This window comes from Podospora pseudopauciseta, chromosome 1 (genome assembly GCF_035222475.1).
Source record: "Podospora pseudopauciseta strain CBS 411.78 chromosome 1, whole genome shotgun sequence".
Taxonomy (NCBI): Eukaryota; Fungi; Ascomycota; class Sordariomycetes; order Sordariales; family Podosporaceae; genus Podospora; species Podospora pseudopauciseta.
The window spans coordinates 5,651,448-5,663,860 of NC_085892.1; the positions used below are offsets into that span (position 1 = coordinate 5,651,448).

Here is a 12,413-nt window from a genome sequence, read left to right on the forward strand (position 1 = left end):
GCGAATTGGCATTACCAATGATGGCTCATATATTATCGCCATGAGATGATAATTTATGGACTGGGGGATAGTACGGGGTCATTAACCAGTCCAACTGGCTTCGAGGCGCAAGGGAGCATGGGAATATCGATGTGGCCTGTGCTTTGAGGGCCAAGAGTCGGAGATAAGGCAAGCTTTGCCAAGGCTCGGCTCGACTTTCCCCAGCGGTCTGGGCTCGACAGGCGCTGGCCCAGTGGTGATGTTGTTTTCTTGTCTCGACTTGGCTTTTGGTTGAAGTCTTGGAGACCAGCCAAGGACATGTTTTGCGGATTGTGATTCTTAGAAACAGCAAGTCGAACAAGATCAAACGGGTATTGGTCTCCGTGTGTTCATAGGAAACCGCGGGGCCAAAGCTGCAAAACAGCTAGGTACCTAGCGTAAGGTGTCTGCTCTGGGAGAGTGAGAATAGCTTCATCCGATAAGGCGCAGCCGATGGAAAATAAAACGGGACAGAAAGTTCGGGTGTCTGTGTGGTCGTAGACGTCGTAATAGGACAGGAATGATAGGAAGTCGTCGACGAGGGAAACGGCAAGAACGGCAATGGGTCGCGTGTGCTTCATCAACGAACATTGTCATCCTGCCGATTGGGATCTGGCAGTGTTACGCCACACTAGTGCAGGGCCCTGGGCTGGAGCTGGGCCAATCGGAGGTGGCTTGTTCACAGGGGTCCCACAAGCCGACGTTTTGACTTCTTCCCCTTTCTCCACCTCCATCCAGCTGCACAAGCCGATCACTGTCTGATCGACCTGCTGCTTTTGGCACGCAATGGCAGCCAACCTCGCACAAGGACGCTCCAGTTCTCTCACAACTGCGGCTGGCTTGACAATGCTGCCGTCTCACCATGCACCCCCGTCTGATACACCTTCGAGAGGGGTCATCGCTGCAACTTGCGTCTCTGGCTGAGGCAGAGGATTGGTGAACATGAGAGCCTGTGCGTTGAGAACTTCCGGATTCGGTTCCTTCTTCGTGGCCCCTTGAACTCGAACTGTATCAGCCGCGCCGAGATACCCGATTATCAGTGGTGGGTGGACTGCCCAGGGGTGAGTGTTTGGTGTTTTGAGTGCTCTCCAAGGTGATGGAGGATGCCTTATTACCTTTGCTGGGCGTCACTCGTTTCGTGAGAATTTCCCTTTTTTGCTTCCTTTCCGTCTCTTTCACTTTCCTCTTCTCACTTTTTGAAAGGGCAGCTGGTCTGCAATTGTGGCTAGCTGGTGATTGTCCCTCTTTAGATTTCCTTCTTTTGACTTTCCTTCATTAAGTGTATTCATATTTCAACGATCCTCCTCATCGGACAGGAACCGACGACGCTGGATCGTAGACGACAGCGCTGGTATATTTCACAACGACAGCAACCAAACGGCAAGATGAGGGTTACAGGACCAAGTGATCGCAGGAGGAACCATGCGTGGCTGGAAATGAGGAGCCGCGAGAGGCGTTGGACTCGACGACAAATCGAGGAGGAGGAAGACACCTCGGACTCGGATGGCGAAACTTCTGGGGACGACTCTGGAGACGATTCATCTGATGGCGAGGATGATGTACCGACGGTGCCCACACCAAGACCTCTCCTTCCCGTTCCCACGGTAGGGGCTGGCGCTGGGGTTAGTCTACTGCCCGTTCCCGGTACCCCCGCTCCCGTCCCTGGTGGGACATTGGGTGCCGATGAGGGCGGCGTCGATGATGGTCTGACTTCAGAGTCTGATGGCATCGACTCTGGCGACGACGATTCGCCGGATGAGGACGAAGAGGAGGAAAATGCTGTCCCCCCATCTCCCGTCGACGGCTCTTCGTCCACATCGACATCCTCCATTGATGGTCCTGCTCCTACCGGAAGCAGCTCATCCAGCTCGCTTACGGCATCTGCGACCATCACCTCTTCCAGCACGAGTACTCAGTCTTCTAGCACCGTTACCGAGTCTGCTTCGGCATCCAGCACACCGACCATTGACGACGTTTTGACATCGGTAACCGCGGAGCCAACCTCTTTGCCACCTTTGGCACTACCCGAAGTCTCCCCAACACCCGGGACAACTGGCGGTGCTACAGTTGACCAGGAACAGCTCGGGGCATCGCCAAGCAGGATGAACGCAGGTGCGGCAGCAGGCATCATTATTGGCACGCTTGGTAGGTTCTCTGACATTTCACTTCGGTAACTAGCATCTAACCTCAGCACTCAGCCATCATTGGATGCTTGATCGGCGCGGCTTTCTTCTGGCGCAAATGGAGGCGTGATCGCGGACAACCCTTCATGCCCGTCATTGTCCTGCCATGGAAGAAAGATAAAGACGGCTACGACTCGGATGCTGCTCTAGTACCCCCTAAAATCAATGAGAAAACCAACACGGCCATCATGGATGATCTCATGAAGGCGGCATATCAAGCCGAGAACGGGAATGACATGGAATATTACGGAGGGTACCCACCCGACAAGAGGGAGCTCCACCCCAACATGATCGACGAAAAGGCCTATGTTGCCCTGGCTGGGCATCTCACCCCAAGGACCCCGAAGAAGCCCGTGTCGACCTGGCTGGGCGGTATCGTGACACCCCGACAGTCTCAGGGCCCCGCGTTCCCCCCTAGTCCCATGTATTCCGAAGCTGAAAGACGCGAGAATGAGAGACGACAAGTTGGGTCTACGATTCCCGGAACGATGGCTGTGCCCAAGCTGCAGCCCCCTCCTCCGGCCAAGGCAAGGACGACCATGACTACGGATACAACCAACACAAGTGTGAGGTGGTACGGTTAAAAGTGAAGGCTTCGAGTACTGCAGGTATGATAGTGTAGCCCGGCGTTGGCAGCAGGTGGAACAGCACGGCGTTGAAAGAAGTCCGCGTGTGAGGTGTCCTTGTTCTTTTGATCCTCGGTGTTTGCGGTGGTATATAATACTGTCTATTTGTAGATCTATACCTCAAGTCCACATACATTATCTTCCTCTACCTAGTCCAGTCATGCACAATAAGTTGCGGTCGTGGTTGCGGTGAAGACCGACCTTCTCCTTCAAGGTGAGTTCCCCGCATCCCCGCCTTTTTTGAGCTGGTACGTCATTGACAGTTTCGCACTCCAATCTTCCCCAAAACTTACCAGCGCAGCTTTCATCTCATCTTTCACATCTCATCCCTCTCAGCCACTCACACGCTTACTCGCGACCACAAAACGTAGTGGAAATGGCTCCCCAACAAGTCGACACAACCATCTCCCCCTTCGCTACAGGCCCGGCTCTCGTCCTTACGAAACAGCACTCGGCTGATCACCCTCTAAAACTTTACGCGGGCTGGTTCTGCCCCTTTGTCCAACGAGCCTGGATCACTCTCCAAGAAAAGGAGATCGACTACCAATACATCGAGATCAACCCCTACCACAAATCCCCCGAGTTCCTCGCCCTCAACCCCCGCGGTTTCATCCCCACGCTTGTCCTACCTCCCGGTGAAGAGGGGAAACAGCGGGTGCTGTACGAAAGCGTGATTGTTTGCGAGTATTTGGACGAACAGTACAACTCTGGGACGAAGCTCCTGCCATGGGACCCCTACGAGAGGGCGAGGGCGAGGTTGTGGGTGAATTTTGTGGAGAAGAAATTGGTGGCGGGGTGGTATAGGTTTATGCAGCATACGCCTGATAAGCCTTATAGTCTTGAGGGGGTGAGGAAGGAGTTTTTGGAGAATTTGAGAACTTTTGTGAGGGAGATGGATGAGGAGGGGGAGGGGTGGTTTAGTGAAGGAGGTTTTGGGTTGGTGGATGTGAGCTTTTTGCCTTGGGCGGGGAGGTTGTGGTTGATTGATCATTATAAGGAGGGCGGGGTGGGCATTCCGAAGAGGGATGAGCGGGAGGGGTTGGAGGAGGGAGAGAGGAAGGTTTGGGAGAGGTGGGAGAGGTGGTATAAGGCTATTATGGGGAGGGAAACGGTCAAGGGGACTTGGAGTGAGAGAGAGGAGTATATTGGGGTGTATAAGAGGTATGCGGAGGATCAGACGGGGAGTGAGGTTGGGAAGGCTACGAGGGAGGGGAGGGCGTTGCCTTAGAGAGTTCAAATTATTTGGCCAATCTTGATTTTCAAATTGGCTTTACTGCTTCATAGCTGTCTTACGTTGTCTTGAGGAACCACTGAAAATCGTTGAGAATGAGAGGATGGAGCGCAAGGCACCATAACCCTAACCCTCAAGATGCTGTCTTCCCCACAACGGCTATCTCCAATCTTTTACGAGATAAGCACTCACCTCACCTCGGTGATGATGTAACCCGGCGAGCCACCAAAGGATCGTCTGGTGAAGGCAGCCATTTTCATCAACCCAGCCCCTTTTATGATCCTTGCGCCTTCTTTGACGCCCGCTACATATACTGTCTCAAGTCCTCGCGTCATATATACTCACTCACCCTCGTTCACCAAACAAAATCTCCCCCTTCCCATCACTTTCCCCTCATTCGTCCGGCGCCATCACCGCCGCCACTCATCGCCCAAAATAGGCCGCCACTCACATCAGAACCGGCCTCGCGCCACAAACAACCACAGCACCAAAGGGCCACGTTTCGACGACGACGAGGACGATTTCGACCACTTCGACGATTCTTACGCCGGGTCTAACGATTTCTCAGTCCAAGGCAAGTCGGCCCATCATCAACCAAAACCCAAAAAGAAGAAAAAGAAAGGCGGCGGCGGGAGAAACAAAGGCAAAATGGGCCAGGACCACTCCGTCATCGACGAGGACACCCCTCCCAAAACCCTGTCGTCTCGCTCCCTGGCCTCGGTGGCAGAACACATCCTCTCCGGCCGGGCAAAGCGCATAGTCGTCATGACGGGCGCGGGCATCTCCACCGCCGCCGGGATCCCCGATTTCCGCTCCCCCGACACGGGTCTCTACGCGAACCTTGCCTCGCTCGACCTGCCTGAGCCGGAGGCGGTGTTTGATCTGGGGTTTTTCAAGGTTAACCCTAGGCCGTTTTATGTTTTGGCCAAGGAGCTGTACCCGGGGAATTACCACCCGACGGTGTCGCATGTTTTTGTTAGGCTGCTCGCGGAGAAGGGGCTGTTGCATCAGTTGTTTACTCAGAATATTGACTGTTTGGAGAGGGAGGCGGGGATTCCGGCGGAGAAGATTATTGAGGCGCATGGGAGTTTTGCGAGTCAGAGGTGTATTGAGTGCAAGACTGAGTTTGATGCTGGCAAGATGAGGGAGTTTGTTTCACGGGGGGAGGTGCCGAGGTGTGAGGAGGGGGGGTGTAAGGGGTTGGTGAAGCCGGATATTGTCTTTTTTGGGGAGCAGCTTCCAAAGGCGTTTTTTGACAGGAGGGACATGGCGGAGGAGGCGGATTTGGTGCTGGTTATGGGGACTAGTTTGCAGGTTCATCCTTTTGCGGGCTTGGTGGATTTGGCGGCGGAGAGGGTGCCGAGGGTGTTGTTTAATTTGGAGAGGGTGGGGAGTATGGGGTGTCAGGCAGATGATGTGTTGACTTTGGGTGATTGTGATGAGGGGGTGAGGAGGTTGGCGGATGAGCTCGGGTGGAGGGAGGAACTGGAGGAGAAGTGGAGGGGGTTGGTTGGGGAGGAGGAGGCGGAGAGGCAACTGCAGGGGGCAAAGAAACGGGTTGAGGCTTTGCATGATGAGGTCGCCAAGTTGGCGGAGGAGGTGGATGAGGTGTTGCATTTGGGGGAGAAGAAGGAGAAGGAGAAGGAAGGCAGTCATGTGGAGGCTTTGAATCCTGAGAACAAGCCGGATGGTGAGGGAAAGGTGGTTAATGAGGTTGATCCTGTGGGCGAGGATGCGGCGGCAATCAAGAGCTCGGTGAAGAACACTGATATCACGAAGACGGTGGAAGTCTCGGTGGAAACGGCGAACGCTTTGAAGCCAGTGGACATGCCGGACGGGGAGGGTAGGGTAGTTAGTGAGCAGAAGGCGGGCGGTCAGCAACCGGGGGACACTAAGAGCTCTGCTTAGGTAGGTAGGTGTCATGACACTTATCATATGGTTATGAAGGAGGCTCTACGGGATACACGTGTATCATGGATACCAAGGGACGTTGCAACTGGTTCGCAGACGGTTACAAAGGGGTCAACGGTTAGTCATGGGCGTTGTCAGCCAGTGAGGCATTCGAGGGAACACAAGTTATTGTATGGCTACAGGCAGAAATCGGAGTCAAATCCAACAACATACTAGTATCAACCTTCTACACTGGTGCTCATTTGTTTGAGTTTTACCCCTAGCCAAACGGTAAAAAAAACCACGTCAAACACATCTCGAATCGCTGAAAGATTTCACGACAGAAGTTCCCCTTGCGTAAACAACTGCTCTCACTGCAGTGATCGATAAGCGTCAGTCCCATATTGCTGTGCTGGCAACCAAAGGATGGCATCTTGATCTACCTCCCTAATGACATTTTACATCGAAATCGAAATTTCGACTCACCATATCAAGCCATGAGAGGATTTCCTGTCAGGCCACAAGTGAATTGTGGGTGAAACTATCATCAACTTGCCTCTTCGAAGCATGTGTCCAGCGTGTGGAGAAGGAGGCCTCTTTCGAACTGTGGTTCGGGCAATGCAGGGTACTTGTGTCAGCGACTAGGAAAATACTTCGTCACACCAGAGAATCACAGCACCACACCGTTTTATCGCGGCTTCACTGCCCATCTCGCGATAATTTTCTCGCATTCCTTTCTTTTTTTTTATCGCAACGCATCAGCTCCTGGCGAGATCTGGAAGGTGCTGCAGTTGGGGGGCAGGGCTCAGGCGGCGTTAATCATCAACAGCTCCAACAGCCACCCCAATTCGAGCGCAAAAGACGGCCAGGAGTCACTATGAAATGTCAAAGCTGTAGCGGAGGCCTCTCGAAAGATATATAACATCTATGATATCCCAACTGTTACTCGCATGTGGCTGTGTGCTGGAATATGCTGACCTCACGTTGACAACAGCATAGTGTTGTGTGTAACGTCAGGTGAGACTCTGGGTAACCCTGATGCTGCCAAAAGAAGCCAACCCTACCTACCTATGCAGTTTATGGTATTGCAACTCACCAAAGGCGGTCGCTACCTTTCAAAATGGATCCTGTCGACATTTAATAAAGACGTGAAGAACAGTTGCAGCGAGATTGCACATGGTTTTGCTGAGGTACACGAGATCCTTGTGACCCCTTGGCAAGCATAAGCCGGTGACTGCCTTCTGAGATTTTCATATTGAAAGTTGGGTAAGCACGCCGTCACGGAAAAAAGGGCGGTGCTCATAACCTCAAAGTTGACGATAGCAACGTGTTGCCGAGCCATTCATAGACCCGTGGTCGAGACTGTGGATGAAAAAGGGCTTGGTAGGTTATAGTCTGGCGTCTGGTGACAACGAGGAGTGATCAAAGTCACTGTCTGCACAGTTTTAACCCAGAACGTACACTCGTAAAAACTAGCATCAAAGTGAGCGTATGTCTGCTTGAAAAATCAGAAGACGAAATTTCGGGGGCTGAGTCCAGATCTGGGAGCCCAATTGTTACTGGTGGTGGTATTTATCGTCTTGGCCTCGCTTTTAACTGGCCATCCTCGTCAAAACCAGCAACCAACAACACTTCATGCTCCACCGCACCGCCACGGGGCCAAAAAGATCGAGGCACATCAAGCCGTGTCTCGGCTGTTGCTACCCTTGGGAATAGGTATGTATATCAAGGACACTCCCATGACAGTCTGCTCAGAAGTAGTCATCACCACTATCACCACAACAATCCCCAACACAACCTACCATCAGCATGGCCGTCAACTATACCGCCGTCGCGTGGACGCCGGTAGTCATGCTGGGCATTGCAATCGTTCTTGGCATTTATGTTCTGGCCCGTCTCGCACTCGATCTGTCCATCCGACGCGGCTTGGTCAACTCGAAGAAGCATCAAGATGATATCGAAAGCGACGCTCCTTCCCACAGCAGATTTAGAATAACAGCAACCCGGTCCGTTGCGCTGGCCGGAGTTATCTGCTCGCTGCTCAGCAATATCCTCGAGCTGGTCATTATGTTTGATTACGTTGATTATTACGACCTGTCATATTTGAAACGGTACACTGCGCTCAACTTCTTTACCATGGCCGGCCGGCTTTGTCTTTTCGTCACGGCTATTCTCACCACGAAGGCCCTCGCATCCCCATCGAAGGGGCACTCGATCTCCCGGATCGTGTACACGATTTTGCTTGTCTTGATCGCTCTTTTCGCGCTGATCGTTTTCATCCTTCAGACCGTTATGTAAGTGTGAACTACTCGCCAAGTTTCCATCATTGGATTGCCTCTAATATGTTCGTCTGTACTTCAGTAATTCGATCAGAAATTATGGCTCTCGAGGAACAAATTACTTCAGACTCGCTAGGGCTACCCCCATTATCGGCCATACCTACTTCGGTTTGCTCGGTCTCACGACTCTTGTTATCAGTATTGGCTTGATCAGACGATGGACCCAGATCCGTGGCGCTGAGGTTCCCACGGTAAGCTCGAGTTCTTGTGCTTTTCCTTGAAGAATTGAAATCTAACTTCTCATCTCCTTCCTAGGCCGAACGATCTGCTCTCAAGATGTTCACAATTGCTGCCGTGCCCGTTCTGACAGCGATTATTGTCCTCGGCATCGTCTACAAAGCCACCTTCATCAACGGGTTGTACTCATACTACTCCTTGAATGACCTTCATGGGTATCTCGCTTACCACTTCATCTCATTGATTTTCAATCTCTGGGGCAGCATTTTGGTATTTGAGTTTGCGCGCAAGGCCATGAAGAAGCTCTCTATGATCTGAAGATCAATGGGGCGATGACGGGGATGGGAATGAGGTTACGAACTGCATTTTTGGATACCACCTGATAGACTTGATACCTCTTACTCTACATACCTAATTTACTTGACTAGTTTCCATGATAATATCATTCACTCTAACGAGCTGAAGTTGTTTGGAGTTTGATGGATGAGAGTTTTGGTCCACAATATTGAATCAAGACGCCATCATTGGGTAGATTGTGAATCGTGTAATCTTTGTAGCTAAGGAGGGAGCTGTCCACGAGCGATTTTCAAGGCGGCAATTTGCACACGGAAGCTGTCTTTTCCCCTCCACACCACTTCATCATTTCCGGTTTGTGCTTCTAGAGAACACCGATTTGTTAACGCCCATGCGGTCTGCATCATTTGTCTTGTCTCATGCCTTTTGGCCCAGTGCCATTCAAAGTTTTGCCTAACCCTAGCACCAGATTCTGCCGCTCGGTCAGCCCTGCGCACCGCCAGCTTGTACGGTTTGCCTCGAATCTTTGAGCCAATGGAGATTGACAATGGCGTGCTGCGCCCCGCTGATACGAAACTCCTTGGCGCCCTCATGATGGGGTCCTCAGCTCCCCAGCAACTCATCTCAAGTTCTCAACTACATGCAGCGTTATGTCAACTACCTTCTAGGCAGCCATGGAGTTCACGCTGACATTCGGCGCTGTCGGTGATTTTCTAGCACTTCTCTCACTGATCAACGACATCAGGTCAGCCTTGGACGATTGCCGTGGTTCGAAGAAGACATATCGCGATCTCGTCGAAAGCCTAACGCTACTCCAAAAGTCGCTTGAGCAAGTAGTGAAAATATATCAAGGACCTGGTTTCGCAAGCGGGTTACAGGACTTGGGGGCAATCGCCCAAGCCACTGTCAACCAGGTCTGCGCAGCTCTTCAGGAGTTTCGAGACCGAATCAGCAGCAAATACGGCTCCAGCCTGGCCAGCAACGGGTCAGGGAACGTCTTGAGGGATGTCACTCGAAAGATTCAATGGAAGTTTGAAGAGAAAGATGTCGAGCAGTTCCGCGCGAAGGTGGCGGGACTCACTGTGTCCTTGAACCTTCTTCTCGATGCCACGACTGTGTAAGTAAATCAGAGAAAGCTCAACTCCCGGACTAATCTAATGAGCTATAGACGCCTCATACAACAAAGCCAGGAGGCAACGGCCAAACGAATTGACAATGCCGAGAAAAACACAACCAAGGTAGTTCAAAAATTTGGACAGTCGATCGAAAAGTCCTTCAGATTCATCGGTTCACGCATTATGTCGAAACTCGACTTCCTGTCTTCGATAGGGATGGATCTGAAAGACTCGGCATTTCAGATTGTCACCTTGATGTTCACTATGTCGAGAGACCTGACCAGCATGGGGGCAGTTCTCTTGAGGCTTGAGAGAGGTGTCGACAGCGGCGAGCACTTTGTGCTTGAAGACGCCACAGGACGCACACTCCCCATCCATCTCAAGACTATCACATCATGGGAGGCATTAGAGTTCATCTTGAATGATCGGTTCAAGGGGAGGAAAGGGGAGCGCAGAATTCGACGGAAGCTGTACTCGCTGCATGAGAGTGCCAGTCATCAGGAAATCGATCGATCGGCCATGTTTGAAGATGCCTTCGTGCCCTATCAAAAGGTTGACATGAGCATAGTCTGCAGAGCTCTAGAGGTTCCGCAAGCTGATAGCTCAGGTGATACGGGGCTTTCGAGTTGTCCTTGGTGTCGTACCACTTCACCGGGCAAACTGGGAGCTCGCGTGCAATGTCCAACTTGCAAAAAGAAGTTCACTCGGGTGGTAATCGAATTAGACGACGATCTTGCTGCGCCCATGGCCCCTGTCACAGATTACACCGTGAAACCCACTGGAAAACCTGGTCCGAATGGGGAGGAATGCAGCGAGTGCCATCAACCAAAAACACCCAGCGGTAATGACCAGAGAAGAAAGCATCCAGTCGATCTGGAATCAGACTCTGATGAAGAAAATGTTACTGGCCTAGCCCACATTATTCTCCAGACCAAGAAAATGCGAACCATCAAACTCAAGGAACCCGCGATTGCACCGCTTCAGGAGGCAAGCGACCCAAAAAACCTAGACGTTGCTGGAATGCAGCACCACACTGCACATGAGGAGCATCCCTTAGAGCAGCCGGTTCGCAAATCAGCAGAGCAACAGCCAAAAACTTCAGGCAAGCCCCGACTACCGGCTCCGCGGGCCGCCACCATTGCAGACGCCGAGAAATATGGCATCCCTTCAGGATATTGGCTCAAAAATTGGGACCCCACCGAGGAGCCCATCCTCCTCCTGGGCTCGGTATTCGATGGTAACTCGATCGGCAAGTGGATCTACGACTGGACTGTCTATGACAAGGGCCCGTCAGCACCGATTTCAGAGATGGCTGGTGAAATGTGGCTGCTTCTTATCAGACTAACCGGCAGAATCAAGCGGAGTGAAGAGGTGGTAGACAGGATAGGGGACGAAGATGATAAGGAGGTTGTGGAAGAGTTTTTGGAGGCGGGTGACCGGTTGATGGTTAAGTTTCGCAAGCTTCTCAAGGCGTGTGAGAAGCCCATGTTGGAGACCAAAAAGGAAGGGAAGCTTGGGATGGAGGCGGGTGTTCAGTTTGTTAGGTGCATGTTTGGTCGGGAGTTTGAGCTGAAGAAGACGGAGAGGTGGATGACTTCGGTTAGGTTGTGGAATTTGAGGTTTGATGCGAATTGTGAGGAGGTGATTAGGAAACCTTGGATGCAAGTTGCGACTGCGCCAGAAGTGGGTGGCGAGGTTGATGTGAAGAGCTAGGTGCTTATCGTGGTTTATTTATGTTGCACAATGCCTATTTAAGCTACCTCATCTACGGTTAGGTGGTCACGGATAGGTCCAAAGTTTGAATTAGAACTAAGACTTTGTATCAACTTTTATCGCGTAGGGTTGTGTGTATACTCGGTGGTCATCATGTCCAACGCATACACATCCAAGAAACAGCATTACACGTCTCTCTGGTACCATAACTTTTGTGTATAACAGAAATGAATTCCAGTACCACCCAACGCCATGCTCAAAGGTTATCCAGCTAAATCAGAATAATGTAAATAAACAAGCAAAAGAAAAAAAAAGAAAAAGAAGAAAAAGCCACGCCAGATACGCTCGACAGTGGCCCTACCCACTGTGGAAAGACCAAAAGACAAAGCTTGACCTAGGAAGAAACACCACTTTGTCTACCTGTGAGAACTCGTCGGCCGATTCCTCCTCAAACCAGGCAGCTTTGCCAAGAGGCGCCAAAGGATACGAAGTGGGTCAAGTTGCCAACTGAGGTTTGCTGGACCACTGTCTGGATTTTTCAGGTTCGAGAAGAGCAATAGTGCTGAGTCAGTGTCAGCTTTGCTGAGAATTAGTAGTTTCGTGTGTGCTACCTACCGACAAGAAGCCATGGGAGTGAGGCTGAGTTGGGTGACCAGGGCGTTGTTCGGAGTCGGTTGACGAAGTTGGTTAAGGAGATGTGATGAGCTTGTGTTGGAATCCAAGAGGGCCATGATGTTGCTGGAGCGGTCCGCGGCGTAGCTTGCCGGTTGTGGGCAAGAGGTGAAGATGTAGCTGCCTGTCTTTGATCAGGATCTTGAGAACTGCCT

At 51.7% G+C, this 12,413-nt stretch overlaps 5 protein-coding genes across 5 annotated transcripts; all 5 read left to right on the forward strand.

Annotated features, from left to right (window-relative positions):
* Nucleotides 1–736: 736 nt before the first annotated feature.
* On the forward strand, nucleotides 737–2,785 carry QC763_115550 (uncharacterized protein; the record flags this gene model as incomplete). Its single annotated transcript, XM_062908133.1, has 2 exons — nucleotides 737–2,163; nucleotides 2,217–2,785. Exons 1-2 carry the CDS (start codon nucleotides 1,404–1,406, stop codon nucleotides 2,783–2,785), a joined length of 1,329 nt encoding a protein of 442 aa, XP_062771174.1. The 5' UTR covers nucleotides 737–1,403.
* A 418-nt stretch (nucleotides 2,786–3,203) lies between these two features.
* QC763_115560 (uncharacterized protein) lies at nucleotides 3,204–4,055 on the forward strand (the record flags this gene model as incomplete). Its single annotated transcript, XM_062908134.1, has 1 exon — nucleotides 3,204–4,055. One exon carries the CDS (start codon nucleotides 3,204–3,206, stop codon nucleotides 4,053–4,055), a length of 852 nt encoding a protein of 283 aa, XP_062771175.1.
* A 651-nt stretch (nucleotides 4,056–4,706) lies between these two features.
* Nucleotides 4,707–5,966, forward strand: QC763_115580 (Sirtuin 2 protein; the record flags this gene model as incomplete). The annotated part of the gene is made up of 1 exon (XM_062908135.1): nucleotides 4,707–5,966. One exon carries the CDS (start codon nucleotides 4,707–4,709, stop codon nucleotides 5,964–5,966), a length of 1,260 nt encoding a protein of 419 aa, XP_062771176.1.
* A 1,608-nt stretch (nucleotides 5,967–7,574) lies between these two features.
* Nucleotides 7,575–8,939, forward strand: QC763_115590 (uncharacterized protein). The gene is made up of 3 exons (XM_062908136.1): nucleotides 7,575–8,242; nucleotides 8,310–8,478; nucleotides 8,543–8,939. Exons 1-3 carry the CDS (start codon nucleotides 7,758–7,760, stop codon nucleotides 8,780–8,782), a joined length of 894 nt encoding a protein of 297 aa, XP_062771177.1. The 5' UTR covers nucleotides 7,575–7,757; the 3' UTR covers nucleotides 8,783–8,939.
* Nucleotides 8,940–9,098: 159 nt separating this feature from the next.
* On the forward strand, nucleotides 9,099–11,814 carry QC763_115600 (uncharacterized protein). The gene is made up of 2 exons (XM_062908137.1): nucleotides 9,099–9,875; nucleotides 9,927–11,814. Exons 1-2 carry the CDS (start codon nucleotides 9,433–9,435, stop codon nucleotides 11,584–11,586), a joined length of 2,103 nt encoding a protein of 700 aa, XP_062771178.1. The 5' UTR covers nucleotides 9,099–9,432; the 3' UTR covers nucleotides 11,587–11,814.
* The last annotated feature ends 599 nt before the right edge of the window (nucleotides 11,815–12,413 follow it).